Source organism: Heteronotia binoei, chromosome 7 (genome assembly GCF_032191835.1).
Source record: "Heteronotia binoei isolate CCM8104 ecotype False Entrance Well chromosome 7, APGP_CSIRO_Hbin_v1, whole genome shotgun sequence".
NCBI lineage: Eukaryota > Metazoa > Chordata > Lepidosauria > Squamata > Gekkonidae > Heteronotia > Heteronotia binoei.
In genome coordinates this window covers 102693899-102713437 of record NC_083229.1, presented here as the reverse complement: position 1 = coordinate 102713437, position 19539 = coordinate 102693899, and the positions used below count along the sequence as shown (strand labels likewise).

Below are 19539 nucleotides of genomic sequence, written 5' to 3'. Positions count from 1 at the left end.
TGCTCTGAGGCACAGGGGGTGGGAGGGTACTCATCACCCTGTTAGGGCTGCCTAATGGATGGGCCAGCCCTGGCTCTCTCAGACTGCTCTTTGAGAGGAACAGCTCTGAGAGTTATGACTGACCCAAGGTGCAGGTGCACCAGCAGGTGCAGGTGGAGGAGAGAGGAATCAAACCTGGTTCTCCCAGATGAGAGTTAACCACTATACCAAACTGGCTCTGCCTGCACCAAACCAAATAAGGAAGTTCTAGTACCCTGCAAAGCATATTCCATGCTTGAAATTAGTGAGCATGAAAGCATAAGGAGGGAACATATGAACATATGAAGCTGCCTTATACTGAATCAGACCCTCGGTCCATCAAAGTCAATCTTGTCTACTCACACTGGCAGCGGCTCTCCAGGGTTACAAGCTGAGGTTTTTCACGCCTACTTGCCTAGACCTTTTTTAGTTGGAGATGCCGGGGATTGAACCTGGGACCTTCTGCTTACCAAGCAGATGCTCTACCACTGAGCCACCATCCCTCCTTTTAGGGGGTGTTTCAAATAATGTTGGTTTTTACATGGAAGAGACATAAAATGTGTAGATTTCATCTTAATGCCTCCATCGAAGTTAGATCATAATTTCTTCCATCTGTGATCAACTTGGGCTTCTTGGAATGTCTGCAGGAAAAAATATTGTGTATGTATGAGCCCAACGTCGTAACTACAAGTGAGTATTTGTGTCAGTTCCTGCATAAAGACGCATTCTTTGTAGGGCATTTTGATATGAGCAGCCTTCATTAAATACCTGCTTTTTGCAGTAACTTTATGAATGATCACAATCCCACATTACCAGTAGAACAGGATCCCTGCCTGACAGTACACTGACAGCTGCACTCTGACTTTCAGTAGTGGAACAATTAACAGGAAAAAAAAATCATAGGATGTGTCTGTTTTGGTTTCCAGTCCAAACATTAATTATATTACCATTAAAACAAAACGAAATTTCTAGAAGATTAAAGGATGTTACACCTCCTTGCTATCAAAATGAGCTGTGCTAGCCTGGTTTTCTCTCATCAGTTTCTTGACAGGTGGATTGTTCATCAGAACACACATGTAAGTGTTCTCAGGATGAGGATCTAAGAAAACTTTTGCTAATAGCTCTTTGTTTTATATTGCTTTGCACTCTGTTCCTAAAAGCCTTGCTTTAGTGCACTTTGGTTGTGGCTGGTGTCCATAGAATGTGGAATTTCTGGCACATGTTGGAAGGCTGAACTTGTAAAGAACACAGTACATTTCTGTGGCTGTCCTCTTACAGCTCATTTACCCAGCCTTATTATAGAAACCCCTTAGTGCAGTCATTGTGTGACTCAAGGTGATCCTAACAACTACCATTACTTTAAGGATTGTGACTTGACACTTTTCTGCTGTTCTTAGCACAGGAAGTAGTCTCAGTTATGCATAGTAGTGTCCATGCACTACTACATTTACAGCATGCATTACTAATTGTGGCCAGCCCCATACAACACATTGTGCCTCTGCGCTCCTCTCTCTCTCTCACTCTGGCCCTTTCTTATGGATAGATCACACAGAGTTAGGCGAATCTTTACATTCAATTTGGGAAGCCAGGAGACCATGTATCCTAGTATTTTTGTCTCTATGCTTGTTTTCATTGTCTGCATCCAAACCTGACCTCCCAAGTCAGTAGATATGGATACCATCTCCTAAGGAAACACTAGTCCCTTTCACACTCTTTATCTCCTTTTAACCAAAATGCAGCAGGAAAATGTTCTTGTACACTGCTAACAAGTGGTTATCTTATATCAATGTATCTCAGCACTGAATGGAGACACAGTATTTTTTTTTTGTATTTTTAAAATGTGTATGTGTGTGTGTCTGCACCTGGAAGTCATGGCAACATCTGGTGATTGACCCTTACTGGGGGCCTGGAGGATATTCAGAGAGGTGGCTGAATAAAGCCTGCAAGTGCAAAGTAATGCACATTGGGGCCAAAAATCCTAACTATAAATGCAAGTTGATGGGGTTTGAACTGGTGGAGACTGACCAAGAGAAAGATCTTGGGGTCGTGATTGATAACTCACTGAAAATGTTGAGACAGTGTGCGACTGCAATAAAAAAGGTCAGCACCATGCTGGGAATTATTAGGAAGGGAATTGAAAACAAATCAGCCAGTATCATAATGCCCCTGTATAAATTGATGCTGCGGCCTCATTTGGAATACTGTGTTTACAATTCTGGTCACCGCACCTCAAAAAAGATATTATAGCATTGGAACAAGTGCAGAAAAGGGCAGCTAGAATGATTAAAGGGTTAGAACACTTTCCCTGTGAAGAAAGGTTAAAACACTTGGGGCTCTTTAGCTTGGAGAAACATTGACTGAGGGGGTGACATAATAGAGGTTTATAAGATTATGCATGGGATAGAGAAGGTAGAGAAAGAAGTACTTTTCTCCCTTTCTCACAATACGAGAACTCGTGGACATTCAATTAAATTGCTGAGCAGTCAAGTTAGAACTGATAGTACTTCTTCACCCAAAGGGTGATTAACACATGGAATTCACTGCCGCAGGAGGTGGCGGTGGCTGCAAGTATTCAAGAGGGGATTGGATAAACATATGGAGCAGAGGTCCATCAGTGGCTATTAGCCACAGCATATTGTTGGAACTCTCTGTCTGGGGCAGTGATGCTCTTGGTGCCTTTATGTGCCTGCAAACATTTGCATGAAAAGTTACAGCTCCTTAGATATCTGACGTGTCAGCATGGTATATATTTTAAATCTGAAAATACTTTACATTATAGTTAAAGAGTTTCACTATAATGTAGGCAGGGTCAGTGCATGGGAGTCGGCGAACTAGGTGATTGCCTTTGATGCCAGCTTACAGCAAGGGTGGGGGTGGGTGCCCCCTCCCTGCTCACGTCATCCCTGAGCCTCATTTTTTCTTGGCTCTGAGGGATCGGAGGAGCTCCCCACAAGAGGAGCCCTTCATGCAAATGGGGCCTGATTTGGGCCGGCGCTGGGGGCCCTCACCCACTGGAGGGCAGGGCCTTGCCTGGGGCAGCAAAAACCCCAGCGCTGGCCCTGAATGTAGGTAAACCCGCTCCCCCCCCAGGTCCAGTTATTGCTTAAGATGTGTAGCTTGGTTTTAAAGCTGTATTAACATTTGCCATTTTAACCACTGGTATTTAATGGTATTTGTTGTGTTGTTTGCTGAAGAAAAAGAGCCCCATGGTGCAGAGTGGTAGAGCTGCAGTACTGCAACCCGTGTTCTCTTCTCACAACCTGAGTTCAATCCTGGCAGAAGCTGGGTTCAAGTAGCCAGCTCAAGGTTGACCCCACCTTCCATCATTCCAAAGTTGGTAAAATGAGTACCCAGCTTGCTGGGCGTAAGGTGTAGATGACTGGGAAAGGCAATGGCAAACTACCCCATTAAAAAAGTCTGCCGTGAAAACGTTGTGATGTGATATCACCCCAGAGTCAGAAATGTCTGGTGCTTGCACAGGGGACTACCTCTACCTCTCTTGCTGAAGAAAACTTCTATGCTATACTCATGTATGTTCTTTATACTTAGAAATTTTATCTAGTTCTTACCCTCATGCTAAAAATGTGTTAGCCACAAACCTAGGCTTGCCAGATGTCAGGTCCGGGTGGGATTTCCCCTGATTTTGCAGGCTCCTCCCCACACCTAGCTGGTGGGGGAAGCCCCCCAAAGCCATGATGTACCTTTAAATCTTGGCAGAACATTTTAGAAGAAGCTTGCAAGTTCATGTGTTTTGGAATGTGTGTGCACCTTTAAATCTCAGCAGGATGAAAGCTGCATAGGAGGAGGCAAGCAGGCAGAGCGATGTGGTTCTTCACATCACAGAGCGATGTGTGTGAGCAAGGAAGAGAGCACAGTCCCTCTGTTTGTTTTGCATTTGTTTCAGAAGTTGTGTGTGGCCAAACTTGCTGAATGTTTAGAGCCACATAGAATAAATGTCAGATGTTTGAGAGCTGCAGGACATGAACATCAGATGCTTGAGGGAGGGAGGAAGGCAGGCAGGCAGGCAGGCGGTTTAGGAGCTGAGTCACTGCATGACACTAAGAGGTGCTGGGAAGGGGTCAGGGGGACCGTGCCAGTGCTGAGCTGGTCCTGGGAAGGGGCTGGAGGTAGGTAGCATGGAGGAAGGAGATGGCTTAAAATTGATTTCATTTCCAATGCAGCACTATTGCGATAAGGAAAAAGAAAACTTAAAGGAACAAGGAAGTGATGGGAATTAGGGGAGGGATGGTGGCTCAGTGGTAGAGCATCTGCTTGGGAAGCAGAAGGTCCCAGGTTCAATCCCTGGCATCTCCCAAAAAGGGTCCAGGCAAATAGGTGTGGAAAACCTCAGCTTGAGACCCTGGAGAGCCGCTGCCAGTCTGAGAAGACAATACTGACTTTGATGGACCAAAGGTCTGATTCAGTATAAGGCAGCTTCATATGTTCATATGAATGTAGTAATTATACAAACAAATAACATTGGCTAGAAAGAAACCCATCCAAGAAATCATTGAATGAGAGACGTTTGCTGATGGAACACTGGAACATGAATCACTCTTTCCAGAGAGCAAGTCCCACTGATATGAATGATGCTTACTGCAGAATATCAGCATTCTTAGGATGCTGTAAGGCTGCAGTCCTAGGTCAGTAACGTGCTGCCATTTTCTCTTGCCAGGTAATAGACCTCACAGGTAGCAGTGAGAAATATGGTGCTATATTAAATACAGTGTTTATCTTCTAGCTTACTGAAGTATAGCAATAGTTCAGCAATGTTCTTGAGCGGTAAGGGTTTTTGTAGAAGAGTATGCATTATTTGTGGACTTACTGTAAGCAGTTTCTGTACATATCAGCCAGAGGTATCCTTGAGGCAGGTGGAGGTGGGTGGGAGGAATCAAGTTGCCGATTCTTATCAAGCCAATGTGGTGATTGCTCAGCAGCAATACTATTTTAGTCTTCCTCCTGACGTAAGCTTAAAAAAATGAAATGGTGGAGGGTGCTAGTTTATCCAGTGTTAATAACACTGCTGTAGTCTGATTCAGATGGGTAGCCACATTGGTTAAAAGTTTTAGTCCAGTGGCACCTTTAAGACCAACAAAGTAGTCTGTTTTTAAACACTAATATCACAACACATGTTAAAATATACTGCTCAATTGCAATTGAACATAGTCAGAAGTAGGCCTTTTGACCCTGGTGACTCTCACTCCTGTGGTCAGGAATATGCACAGAATTGTTCACATATTTATGTGTGAATCAGTGGAAATTCTTCATATGTTCTCTGTCTGGAATTACTTTAATGTTTGCTCAGTTTGCTTCTTTGAATTTTGATGTATTTATTCAGAGAGCTCAAGCTGGTGTACATGGGAGTTGTCTTATTTCCTTATCAGAGCATCCTATTTTATGTGGTATAGTGGCTAGATCTGAACATTTGGCTGTAGATGAGAGGAAACCAGATTTTAAAAATCCATGTGCTCCTCTAACAATGTGCATTGGGCGAGTCATAGACTCTGGGCCTAACTTACTGCACATGATTGCTGTCAGAATGAAATGCTCTTTTGATTGCTGTGAAGGAAGGACAAGTTACAAATATAATTTGACAAGCCATTTAACTAACTGCATATGCATTTGTCAGAAGTGAACGTAAACTTGCTAAAGGGTCATTGCACACGTATCCTCTGTTAGTGATAAGTTCCTGCAAAATCTGATCCATTGCTAGAAGCTCTTGTATTGTTCCTGCCCCACCCCGCCCACAGCATAGGAAGGGGACACGTGTGTAACCCCCAGGAGCTAGCCGATTTAGCCCAGGAGGAATTGAGTGAGTGCATAGAGGTTTGCAACAGAGACAGCTTGTTTACTGGGGAGTTAGATAAAATTTTCTGGGCTCTTATCAACTTGTAGCAGTCCAATTTAAGCAGAGCGTGTCAGAACTTGGAAACTGTAGGGTTGGCCATGGTTAGTACTTGGATGGGAGACCACTAAGGAAGAACTGGGGTTGTTACATGGAAGACAATAATGTCGGACTGCTTCTGCTGATCGCTTGCCTGGAACACCACATAATTGGAGTCACCATGAGTTGATTGTGACTTGATGGCACATTCTTCTTCTTCTATCTCCTTGTATACAAGAAGTTAATTGCTAAAGAGGGAGGGATATTTAGCATGGCTGTTACTCTTATTGGGATCATATTGTAGGGTTGCATTTTTCAAGCCGAATCCTGGTTTCTGTGACCTCCAGTCTGTTTCTCTTTGAAAGAGAACTGAATTGGAAGAAATCTAGCACTTGGTGGATCAGAAAAATTGCATTCTGCTCCCCCCAGAGTTGTGCCAATTAATAAGGAAAAGGAAAGGTCCCCTGTGCAAGCACCAGTCGTTTCTGACTCTGGGGTGACGTTGCTGTCACGACGTTTTCACGGCAGACTTTTTACGGGGTGGTTTGCCATTGCCTTCACCAGTCATCTACACTTCTTCCCAGTAAGCTGGGTACTCATTTTACCAACCTCAGAAGGATGGAAGTCTGAGTCAACCTCGAGCCAGCTACCTGAAAGCCCAGGTACCGCCGGGGATTGGACTCAGGTCATGAGCAGAGTTTAGGATTGCAGTACTGCAGCTTTAATACTCTGCCACAGGGCTCATGTGCCAAGTAATAACCAGTTGCTTAATTGAATTTTAAAAGTCTGTTGCAAGTTTCAGTTCTCTGTTATACCTCTTGTGCTAGCAATATAATTTTTGTATTGTATGTTGGAGGGTCTTGACTTAAAGAAATTTCATTTAACTTACATAATAATATATAATAATAATATAATAATAATTTTTTATTTCTATCCCGCCCTCCCCGCCGAAGCAGGCTCAGGGCGGCTGACAGCATAAAACACACATTACATCAGTTGCAATTATAAAACACGGTTAAAACAATTACAAAATATTAAAATTCACATAATAATATGGCGTTATAACAGATTTCAATAAATTTCAGCAGTAAAAACATTTAAAGAGTAAAAGCATTTCTAGCAGCATATCTAGTTTTGTCGTAGTTTTCCACTAATTTTCGCTAGTTGAAGGCCATCCTGAAAAGGTGGGTCTTACAGGCCCTACGGAATCCCTCTAAACATCGTATGGCCCTCACCTCCTCAGGAAGTTGGTTCCACAGTAGTGGAGCAGTAATAGAGAAGGCCCGATCCCGGGTGGCTTTCAGTCTGGCCTCCCTTGGCCCAGGGATATTCAGCTGGTTTTTCCCAGATGACCTCAGTGCCCTCTGGGGCTCATATGGGGAGAGACGGTCCCTTAGGTAGGTAGGTCCCCGGCCATATAGGGCTTTAAAGGTAATAACCAGCACCTTGTAGCGAACTCGGTATGCCACCGGCAACCAGTGCAGTCCGCAGTGCAGGCCTTGCAAGGTTCCTGTTTAGCCTCATGGAACTCACCTAGGCAGAGATATGCTTGCTTCTACATAGCAGCGCTAATGTATGCAGGATCTGGGTCACATCCTGACGCCTGGTAAATTGCAAGTGTTTGAAAGAGGCCGCCCAAGAGGAATTGCTATTTTGCTCATTAAGAGCTTCTTCTAGGTCAGGGCTGAAAATGAAAGTTAAAGTGCTGCAGAATAAATTATGTTGAAAAGAACAAAGCCTCTCTGGAGGCTTAATATTCTTAAAAAGGGGGACAAATAACATTTAGGGATGAGAGGAAGGAGCATGGGAAAGCGGAAAGGAGTACGAGAAGCAGAGAGCTCTGAGCTTAACATAACAAGAGCCCTGCTGGATCAGACCAAGAGGTCCATCTAGTCCCGAATCATAGTAATTTTAACTCTGTTGTTGTTGATGATGTTTCATTTAGGTGTTGTCAACATGTGGTCCATCTAGTCCAGCATCCTGTCTCACTCAGTGGCCAACCAGTTCTTCTGGAGGGCCAACAACAGGGCATGGAGGCTGAGACCTTCCCTTGATGTTGCATCCTGGCTCTGGAATTCTTATGGCCAAAGAAACATTTTCAGGTCACCTTTAATATAAAAGATGCTATGATTTTTGAAGACCTGCTGCAGGACCTATTCATTCATGATGTCTTCTGATGGCCACTTTCATGTCTTGGAGATTGATTGTGTGAGGAACTGAGATAATTTGTTGGTGTTGTGGATGACATGGTCAGCTAAGAAGATGCATACGGATAAGCAGGCTTCTCTTTGTATGCATATTGCTTACTGGATCAGAAAATGCAGGCATAAATTGGATAATGATCAGTGCACGCATCCCAAGTGCCAATGCTGATCATACGCACTTTTCTTTTTTTGCTTTTAAAAGCTTTTGTTCTGTTTAAATGTGCCAGAACATGAATGGAGGTGCATAATTAATAAGGTGTAAATACTGATGTAACAAACACCAATTTGAGCAGGTTTCGGAGGATGGTGGAAGACAGGAGGGCCTGGCGTGGCTTTGTCCATGGGGTCGCAAAGAGTCGGACTCGACTGTGCGACTGAACAACAGCAACAAAAATACTTTACATGCAACCTGACCTAGATTGGCATGTGTGTGAATGTTTGCACAGTGATCCTGGATGTTCCTAATTTAGTTGTACACCCACTTATGTAAATGTAAGGAGTGGCTCCAAAGTTGCAATTGTGTGTCTGGAAGTCCTTTCGCTCATGTATGGAGGGGGCATTGCCAGTTTTCTTTCCTGAGCCTGAGCTGTAGCCAGCTGTGCTGTATCACACGCTGTTCTGGAAGATCTCCAAACTTTCTATTAGAGTGTTCCCAGAAGTTGCACTAGTAGATGCTGAGAGTGAGAAATAATGTTGAGTACTTTGGCACTAATAGTTTCATTCTCTAGAGTGACTTTAAAGAGGTTGAGAGAAGCTACGATCAAGGAGGGGGAATCCATGAGGCTGCCTGTGTGTGCTTCTACTTGTACAAATGGTCTTTGAATTCAAGGCATTGTTGTTTTAGGCGTATGGTAGAGGCTGCAGTACTGCAGTCTGAACTCTCTGCTCACGACCTGAGTTCGATCCTGGTGGAAGCTGGTTTCAGGTAGCTGGCTCAGGTTGACTCAGCCTTCCATCCTTCCGAGGTCGGTGAAATGAGTACCCAGCTTGCCGAGGGGAAAGTGTAATGACTGTGGGAGGCAATGGCAAACCAACCCTTAAAAAGTCTGCCGTGAAAACATTGTGAAAGTGACATCACCCCAGAGTCGGAAGCGACTGCTGCTTGCACAGGGGACTACCTTTTTTTTTTTTGAGGCCTTTTGCATTTGCATTAGACTTTGGTGTACTGAAAACTGTATTCTGCATTCATGTGCCTTCTAACTGCTCATAGTGTAGCAAGGCAAATTTTTATTCAGTGTTCTTAAAATATTTTGCTACTAGGGTTCCCAGTGTGGTGCTGTGGGTGCTCTGGCACTGCTGATATCTTTCCTGGTGCCTGGAAAGGCGAAATTATTTTATAGTCAATATCTGTGGCTTAAGGCAGAGATATAAATCAGAGGCTTCATTTGAAATATCTTGCTGCCTTGGTCAGTTACAATTCCTTTGAATAATGGTTCAATTGTATACCTTTCTTTCCTGGTCAGTTTTTTAAAAAAATATGCAGTCTGGAGCCAATAGATTTACCAATGCTGATTTCTTCATACTTACTACTCCTCTGCATGTCACACCTAGTCCAATCATGCCTGCTATTGTAATTTGGCATCTGAAATCACTCCACTTTCCAATATATAGGACAAATGGACTCACATTCTAGTGAGCAAATCCTGCCTCAAATTTTGTTAGTCCTTAAGGTGCTACTGGACTCTTGCTCTTTTGTTGTGTTTGGTAGCATTTCAGAGTGATTTAAGAATATACACAAGGTGTCATTAGATGCAGGTAATTGTGTAGTTTTCTGGAGAAAAATTAGAATTTTCCTGACCCTAGAGTGAGTACGGTAATCTTTCCAGGTGCTAAAAAGGACTGCTGGTGGCAGGAGTGGGGGATTCACATTTGTATTTTAAACCCAGCTGGCATGCTTTATAACTCAATACAGAAAAGCAGTTGTGTCCATCTTAATATTGAAAGATACTATCATGCTGCTGCATTGAGCCACCTAGAGGTCTAATAAAGGCAACACGAATTATATGTAAATTCACTCTTTCCCAATAGCATGATGTTTGCTTCAACATATCTCCTTCTGTTCTAACACAAACAATATACATTGCATGTACCAATCCTTTAGGTGGCTCAGTGCTTACCATGAGAGTATGAAAACATCCTTGTCTTTCCTGATGCTAAAAGATATTATCATGCTGCCCTGTTGAGTCATCTGGAGAATAATAACATTAATAATAATGTAGATCATATGTAAAGCCTCCCTTTTCCAATACATGTATTTCAAAGGTATAAGTAGTTTTTGTGTTCTAATATTAATAACTTAATATTAAAAATACTGTCATCCTGCCATGTTGAAATAAACATGCCTGTACCTTTTAGGTACATAAGGTATTTGTGAAGAAGTGAATTTATGTTAGAGCCATGCATTGGCAGTTGACCAAGTTTAAATTTAGGGCAAGTTCTTAGCAGCAGTTCCGTAATCTAAACTTGCTTGTTTAGTAATCTTTCTGAGATTATTAACTAGAAACAAGGCCTCCAACCTACTGGAATAAATGAAAAAGGGATTAAGGTACCCATATTCCAGATGAAATTTCAGCATAGTTTTAGCAGTATACCAGCATTAACATTAACAAACCATAGTTTAGGGGTGCGTTACAACAAAACATGATCTGTTGCAAACAGAAAGTCTTAAGTTTCTTAGTTACATGCAAGGAGAAAGAGAGGAACATATGAGCTGCCACAATATCATATTAGAAGAATGGGAGAGACTTTGCAAGTTCAGTGTTAAATTAACTAGGTCAGTAACGTTTAAAGAAAATTTGTATAAGATGTTTTATAGATGGTATTTGACTCCACAGAAATTGTGTAAGATTTATACTAATATGTCTAACAAATGTTGGAAATGCACTAAACAGGTTGGTTCTTTCTATCATATGTGGTGGACATGTGAGATGGTGAAGGGTTATTGGAAAATGATACATGAAATACTACAGAAGATTATGAAGACACAGATTCAATTCAAACCAGAACTATTTTTATTGAATATATTTCATATTCCAAAGCAATGAGACACTTGTTGGCACATTTCAACACAGCAGCCAGGATTCTCTTGGTGCAGAGATGGAAATCTCAGGAAATTCCCACGAGGGTGGACTTGGTGGGAAAAATTTTGGAAACAGCAGAGCTGGACTTTCTATCCCAGCTGTTGGCTGGGAGATCTAAGGAAGAAGCAAGAAAATGCTGGATGAAATTCTATACCTGGTTAGATACTCAAGACTCTTAAGATTCTCTGGTGTGAACTTATTTCTCCCTTTTTTCTTGTATTTTATATTACAAAATTGCCTTTACTGGAATTGTCAAAACCAATAGATAACTCAGTCAAAAGATTTATAATATAAAATTTTAAAATGCTGATGATGTTTAGCTTAGAGATAATAATATGGGACAATTTATGTAAAGAAAGTATTGCAGATGTAGGCTTGTATTTTTTTTAAAGTATTCGTATGCAGAATAAGGTTAAAATGTATAGTGCTATCTATGTATTGTGCTCTCTATACCCTCTATTCCATACACCTATTTTTTTCTGAAACTAATAAAACGGAACATATGAGCCTGAGAAATGCAGCTACTGTGGGCTAATCTAATGAGAAGGTTTTAGAAAACTCAGTCCCAGTTGTATCTTGCTCCTTCAAGATTGAGTAATTTATATGCACTAAGAGACATGTAGTATGTTGGAGGTATTGAAGAGTGGGAGCTGATCTGATTAATGTTTTTTGGAAATGCCCTGAGATGATCATATATTGAGGATCAGTTTTAGGATGTATCAGAGACTTGACTGTTTTTTGATAAACCATTTAATCTACTTATCTTATTTGGATGTTTAAAAGGTGTGTGTAGTAGGCTTGGAGCTGGTTATGCATATATTTTGGCAACAGCTGGAATGGCTTAATTTTTAATTAAAAAAAAATCAATTTAAAATTAATCTACCAGAATGGCTGTTTAGAGTATGGGAGTTCATCTCAGTTATCTTAGTGAAGCAATGTATAAATTAGAGAGGGTGGAAAAATGGATATTTTGCTAGAAAATAGGCAATATAGCTAATGTTGGAGAATGACAAGACAACATTAAGTAATATTTTGTTAAAATAAGTATCACCAGTAATTATAGTGATTGGTGCATTTTATGGTTTGATTATACTTTTAATTTTTTTGTTTTAAATTGCAATTAATTTAAAAAGTGGTGAGGGAATTGTCTAATCTCTGTATTGAGACTGAACTAATGGAAAAACCCACTCTGAGGAAAGGGGCTGATTATAATAGAGGTCACTAATTTCAGGGTCTCACAGAACTTGAACTGTAAATATGAATAAATATTTCCTTAATTCAGGTATTTATTGTGTTTCTGGGTTTCTTTTACAAGTCTGTTCTGCAAAAAGGGAAGAGATCTCCCTCTAGTGGTTTCAGAGACCTGCATTGAATTGTTTTCTGAACGTGGTATAAAATACATTTGCAAAGTATCTCATTTTGTTTTGGTTTTAAATAAGACATCCCAGTATTTATTTTTGTCAGTTCATGAAGTCACCTGCATCAGATAAGGCTGGAAATACCCTCCTCCTCGGATAATCTTAGCCTAAATCTGTTTCTATCCAGTAAATATGATTCAGCCATACATGTTGCTTTGCCAAAAATTATCTTGCTGTAGTACTCTTCCACTGTACACTTCTCTTAATGAAGTCTGTGCATTTACTGAGGTGGGAGGTGATATTTGGCTTGGTACCAAGTGCTCATTCCTAATGAGGGAAAGTAGTTGGAATTAGATCAAATATGAAAGTGTATAAATCCGGCCTTAGAACAGTGGACTGGAGGCCTTCCCCCCAGTGGTTTTGCCTGGAGAAGTCATGATGTTTCATATGAAGAGTGTGTATTAGTGGTTCTGAGGAAGCCAGCTTCAAGAGAGGACTGGATAAACATATGGAGCAGAGGTCCATCAGTGGCTATTAGCTACAGCATATTGTTGGAACTCTCTGTCTGGGGCAAGTGATGCTTTGTATTCTTGGTGCTTGGGAGGGGCAACTTCTAGTGTCCTGGCCCCACTGATGGACCTCCTGATGGCACCTGGTTTTTGTTTTGGCCACTGTGTGACACAGAGTGTTGGAATGGATGAGCCTTTGGCCTGATCCAGCATGGCTTCTCTTATGTTCTTATGTGCTGAAATGATCTTATTTTGTTGTCTTCTCTTTCAAGAAGCAACACTGAAATTTTGTATCACAACTTGTGGTCAGTGGTGAAACTTCATCAGAATAATATTGATTGGCATAATAATGATCTTTATTTGTATAAGATGGAAAGCAGTATTTTAAGGAAAATAAATAATGAGTTTTATAATCTTTATTGGTTATGCAGGTTTTTTTTTGGGGGGGGGGGTTGTTTTGGCATGTTACGTTATGACAAACTATGTACTATATGGTTATGGATTTAAAGACTTAACTATTTATGCTTAAATTGGCAGAGGTCCTTGGGGTATAATTCAATATCGAGACTCCCTTTTTTGTCTTCTAGGTTTGGGAGGCATTTTGAATCTCCTCTGCTGTTGCAGAGCATTATAATGATAATTACAATGCTGCTGATGCTGAAACTATGCACTGAAGTACGTGTGACAAATGAGCTGAATATAAAACGGCGGTCCTTCTCAGGTTGGTTTAAGTCAGATCTTCTCTTTTTTTCTCTCCTGTAGTTTCAGCTTGTCTTCTTTTGCTAAAGTTACATCTTGGCACACAGTGCACATTTTGTCTTGACAATAAAATATAAACACCTGACAGAAATGGCTTTTATTTTTATATTTCCCCCCTGTGTTGTTACAATTAAATATTTGTTAGATATTATTATGCCAAAGGTCTGATATTAGGGTTGCCAGCTTTGGGTTGGGAAATACCTAGAGATTTTCGGGCTGGAGCTTGAGGAGTGTGGTGCTTGGGGAGGGGGAGGTACATCAGTGGGGTAAAATGCCATAGAGTCCACCTTCCAAAGTGGCTGTTTTCTCCAGGTGATCTGATGTTGGTTGGCTGGTGATAATTGTAATAGTGGGAGATCTCTAGATGCCACCTGGAGGTTGGCGACCCTGCCTGGTATAATTGCTGAGTTGACTGACATTTCCTTCTCCCCTTCAAAGCCTGTGAAGGAAGGGTCATATTATACAGGTCCCAGCTCTTAGGATATTCACATGCTTCTAGTTATCATGTTATATTTGCTACCATAGATCCAATGTATACATTACAGAAATCATGTGGAAACCCCTTGAAATAGCCTTGGTGTGCTGGCTGCTCCACCCACTAGGCACATTAGGAAAGTCTGGCTGTGGTGTTTAGCTTCCTGTGCAGTTTGGGTGATCCATAAGGTGAGCTTCTCGACATCAAGAAGAGCAGCCATCATGCTGAAGTTATTCCATGTCACTTCTGTGGGGTGATCACATCAGGTAGACTGATTTTCAGTGGAAGAAGCTGGAGCTCTGTTTTACTGCTGCATACAGTATACAATACATACAACACAATACATATGTTTTGAAAATACATAAATTTGTTAATCTTTGCAATACATACATTTTACAATACATATTTTTGTAAATCTTCTCTCTAATCTAATAAACTAAATACAAATTACATTTATATTAAGCAAAAGCCTTGATCCTGAATTGTCCTTAGATGTATTTGAGCCTTTCATTGTGTTTTTTTTCTTTTGATAAGATTACTTTCTGCATGTCTTTATATATGCTTAACACTCACCCCTTTCAAATTTGGCAATATGTTTGGATTTTGTCAGTTTCTTTTCTGTAGCAGACAAAGCAGAAAACAGGATTAAGCCTCAAAACTGATCCAGGTAATCATTAAACAGAACAAATAGTGAGATGATCTCTTCTTGGGGGGGGGGGGGATTGTGAGAGAGCATGTTGCTGAAATGAAAGAGGTTAGATTTCTTGTCTTGGAAGAAGACCTGCATTTGGCATTTCCATTTTATTTAATACATTCTCTATCTGGCAGCAGTTTGGAATTCACTCCTCTCTTGGCTTTCTGGATGGATTTTGGTGCTCCCCTTTTTCTGTTTGACTTTTCTGTGGTGGGTAAGATTCCTTATAATAGAATATATTGTCTATGTTGCATCACTTGCTACTCTGGAGCATCTCTTTACATTTTGTTCTCTATTCTTAAGATGCTTCCACAAGTCTACATTTCCCATATTCTGTTGCAGGCAATTAGCCACAGTGGCTATTGGGAAAGGATACATGTATAAAGCACCCTTATAGCCCCAGCTTAATAGAAGAGAAGCCATTTCAAAAGCAACAAAACAATATCCCTGTTGAACATGTGTTCCTTATTGAACACGTGAGCATATGCTGAATCAGATCATTGGTCCATCGGGTTCAGTATTTATTTTATTCCATTTGTATCCCGCCCTCCTCGCCTAGGTGGGCTCAGGGCAGTTGACATAGACATGCATATGCATGAGTAAACACAGTAATACATTAAAACCATAGTCCATAGAATGATATAAAAACATAAAATACATGAAACATTTCAGTGCTATTGTCTGCTCAGACTGACAGCGGCTCTCCCAAGGTCTCATTTGGAGGTTTTTCACATCACCTACTATCTGATTTTTTTACCTGGAGATGCCAGGGATTGCACTTTGGACTTTCTGCATACCAAGCAGATGATCTGCCCCTGAGCCATAGGCCTTACCCAGGAAATATGGGAAAAGGGCAGCACCAAAATCAATCCAGAAAGCTAATGAAGGGTTGAATCTGAAACTGCTGCCAGATAGAGAACTTGTTAAACTCTTCCTGCTTTAGAGGGATTAATTTTGTGAGCATCCCCCCCCCCCCCACCTCTGATTTGAAGACTCTGCTGATTGACAGTGTAAAAAATCCATACCTCAAAGATACTTAATTTGTGTAATGTACATTTCTGCCAGTTCATGATACTGGAACAGGATAAACTGGGCTTCTGAAATTTCACTTTCTAGCTTAAAAAGTAGACAGATCTCGCCCACTCTCTCCAGTTCTTCATGAGGAAATAAGTTCCCCCCTTTTCATTATTATGCACCCTCCCCCCAATATTCTTTTAGAAACTGTGGTTTCTGAATGTCAGTGCAAGTCTTCTGTTGTGATTGTTTCACTGAACATTAGCTGGGTTTTGGTTTTGGAATCAGTGTATTTTGTGTTCCTTTTATTGCATTAATTGAACATATGAAGCTGCCTTATACTGAATCAGACCCTTGGTCCATCAAAGTCAGTATTGTCTTCTCAGACTGGCAGCGGCTCTCCAGGGTCTCAAGCTGAGGTTTTTCACACCTATTTGCCTGGACCCTTTTTTGGAGATGCCAGGGATTGAACCTGGGACCTTCTGCTTCCCAAGCAGATGCTCTGCCACTGAGCCACCGTCCCTCCACTGAGCCACCAACCTAGGGGTTGAGAAGTTATAGAAGAAGTGAGATCTGCGGCAATCAGCACACTTTTGGATAGGTATATGAACATTGATTCATCACAGTGCAACAGGGCCATTACATTTACTGGAAGGGTCTTTCTGTACTCACAGATTGCATCTCCAGGGATGATGTGAGAGAATTCTGTATTGGTATTAAAATTCCATTAGATGCGTTTGGGTTCAGTGCAAATGAGAAAAAACATCCCTTTGAAATCAATCTAATGAATCCCATCACCACTGAAGTGATCCGTCTAAGATAATCATTCTGTGGAATTCTTCCCCCTTTATACAAAACAATGGGTGTTTTTACATTCAGTTTGATCCAGAGTTTTAGAGTCTTCAAATCGCCTGCCACTGTTCTGCTTTAATTATTTTCCTTTTACATTTAAGCGTTTCAATTTGTGGGAGGGTGGGGTTTCTTGATCAGAGGGCAGCCGGAATACCAGTGCTTAGTTAAATGTATACAATTGCTTGGAAATCGTGTCAACGCTGCAAAAACAATACAAATTTAAATCACTAGATGAGGCAAGCAAATGATATGTAAAAATTTCAAGTGCTGTCAGTTCTCATGCAAATTACTGCACCTTGTGGTGGCTTTTGGAGGAGTCTTTTAAAACGCAGGAAAACTTTTACAATACAAGTTTAAAATGCCCATAGAGAAAAGACCAGACCAAAACTAGTCTAGAGAAAAACACTTTTGTGGCGGTGTCAAAACCCATCTCACTGAAACAAATGTAAATGCCTCAGGAAGCAACGATGCGAAACAGTTATGAGAATGTTATGTAATGTAAAAGATGAGTTTACAATGCAGAGATAGAGAGTCGCAAACAGCCAGTGTAAAAACACCCTTTGTCTTGAGGGAGAAGGACAGTAGTAAGAAATTATCTTCCGATGTCTAGATCTGCTTTTGTCTAGATTGGTCTGTCAGCCTGTTTGAATTAGTTTATTTTTAAAAATCTGTCTAAAATCTTAATTTGTGTTTCCTCCGACTCTCCAGTATTTATACCTACAGATATAGTATTTTATTAATTTATTTATTTTTCGTATTTATATCCCGCCCTCCCCGCCAAAGCAGGCTCAGGGCAGCTAACAACAAATGTATGTAGATATGTATGTAGATTTCCCACCCCCCATTTTAATAAGTTAGTTACTATTTTAAATACTGACTTGTTTCAGGGTCTCTGTAAAGTCTGGAAACTCAGAAATGATAAAATTGTTTACAGTCTCATGTCAATGCCACCGCTCCTTTGACTTGTATGAGATACAGATGATCTGATTGCAGTAAAGAAAACAGCGTCTGCAAGAGGCTTTCCTTCCATCTTTCCTCTATTAAATTTGTACCAAAATCCCATAAATGTTTTTTTTTTTAATTTTGCTAACAGAACACAGGCTAGAAGGGGGAAGTCAATTTCTTTCAAATGTCATCCATCCATAAAAGTCTCTGACAAGTACCCAGCCATTGAAGCTTTGTAAATGCAAATAGCCCTCCTGACAAAAAATGAAATGACCAGTTCATATCCTGGCTGGAATTTTACACCCAGAAGGTAACAGAGACTTGGGATGCAGGAGGCTAGAAAGAATCTTCCTGGTGACCCCAGAGAGGAGATTTGACCCATAGAAGGGGTAGACAGACAGAGGAGGTAAAATTCCTTTGTATAAAGGAGGAAGGGCTCCATCTTGATGGCAGCCATTGCCATATGGATGGCTGCTTGGACAATGACTCCAAGGCAGTGGGCAACGTTTAGCCCTTTGCCTTGGCGTCTCCAATGACTGGCTTGGAGAAGTGATTTAAAGAGAGAAATGCCTTCTCCAAGGTGGCCACTGGGGTGGTGGGAGCTTTGAGAGCCACACTATATAATAGAACCGCATGTGGCTCCCAAGCCACAGTTTGGCCATCCCTGAGCTAGGACTTGCATGGAATTGAGGGACAAGGGATTGCATAGTTTCACCTTTCTTTTGTATCCCTTGCTCAATCTGTTGTTTTGCAGAGTATGTATGTAGATTTCCCATCCCCCCCTTTTAATAAGTTATTTGTTATTTTAAATACTGACAGTTGTTCTTTGTACCACATAGACCTCCACCATCCAGACATGCTGCTCAGAACTGGTACCAGGGGAAGGGAGGTGGTTGGTTGCTAGATTGCTTATTCTCCAGGAGTGTGTAAGTGTAGTAATCTGTTCCCTTGTTAATCAGTTGCTGTGAGGCCTTTAATCAGCTCCATGGAAGAGAGACTAGGGGCGTTTTCGCACTGACCTTAATCGGCAGCGACGCCCCTCTTCAGCGCGCAGGATCTGCCCGGATTTCGCACCAATTGCCGCGGAGCACCCGGAAGAGCTGGAAAGTCCCACGGCTTTTGCGGCGCAAATGTAAACCGCCAAAAACCAGTTTCCATTTGCGCCGCAAAAGCCGTGGGACTTTCCGGCTCTTCCGGGTGCTCCGCGGCAATTGGTGCGAAATCCGGGCAGATCCTGCGCGCTGAAGAGGGGCGTCGCTGCCAATTAAGGTCAGTGCGAAAACGCCCTAGGAGTGCTGAGCTGACCCTCTCTGCAGGTGATTCCCCAATTGGTGGCAGTGTGTACCCAAGAAGAAGCATGAGATAACCACTTTAAGTGTTGGGATACTGGTGTGTCACTGGACGGTGACACAGGTACTGAGAGGGCTGAAATGGAATGGGACTGCAGGTCAGTGGGGCCATTCTGCCACACTCATCAGGGCAATGAATCACAGTCCACAAACATTATTGTCAGGACAAGTATAGGAATGGCAAAATGGGAGATCACCCTAAAGGTTATCTCTGACATTGAAGTGGTGCTGGGGGTGGAGGGGAACATAGTAGGGCTGTTCTATGTGAGAATGGTGCTCTGCCATCTGCAGGAGCCTTTCCAAGCAGGAAACAGGAGATCGCACCACACGGGCTTCTAGAGCAATGTCTGTTTCCTGGTGGGAGCATATGGACCAAATGTATATAGTTATTATTGAGG

At 41.6% G+C, this 19539-nt stretch overlaps 1 protein-coding gene across 2 annotated transcripts in view; it reads left to right on the top strand.

Moving 5' to 3' along the window:
• SLC66A2 (solute carrier family 66 member 2) overlaps nucleotides 1–19539 on the top strand; it is an 85103-nt gene that overhangs the window by 3259 nt on the left and 62305 nt on the right. For both annotated transcript variants that reach the window (XM_060244101.1, XM_060244102.1), the window contains one exon: nucleotides 13641–13774. In XM_060244101.1, coding sequence (XP_060100084.1) covers nucleotides 13641–13774 — 134 coding nt within the window. The remainder of the gene's footprint in view (nucleotides 1–13640; nucleotides 13775–19539) is intronic.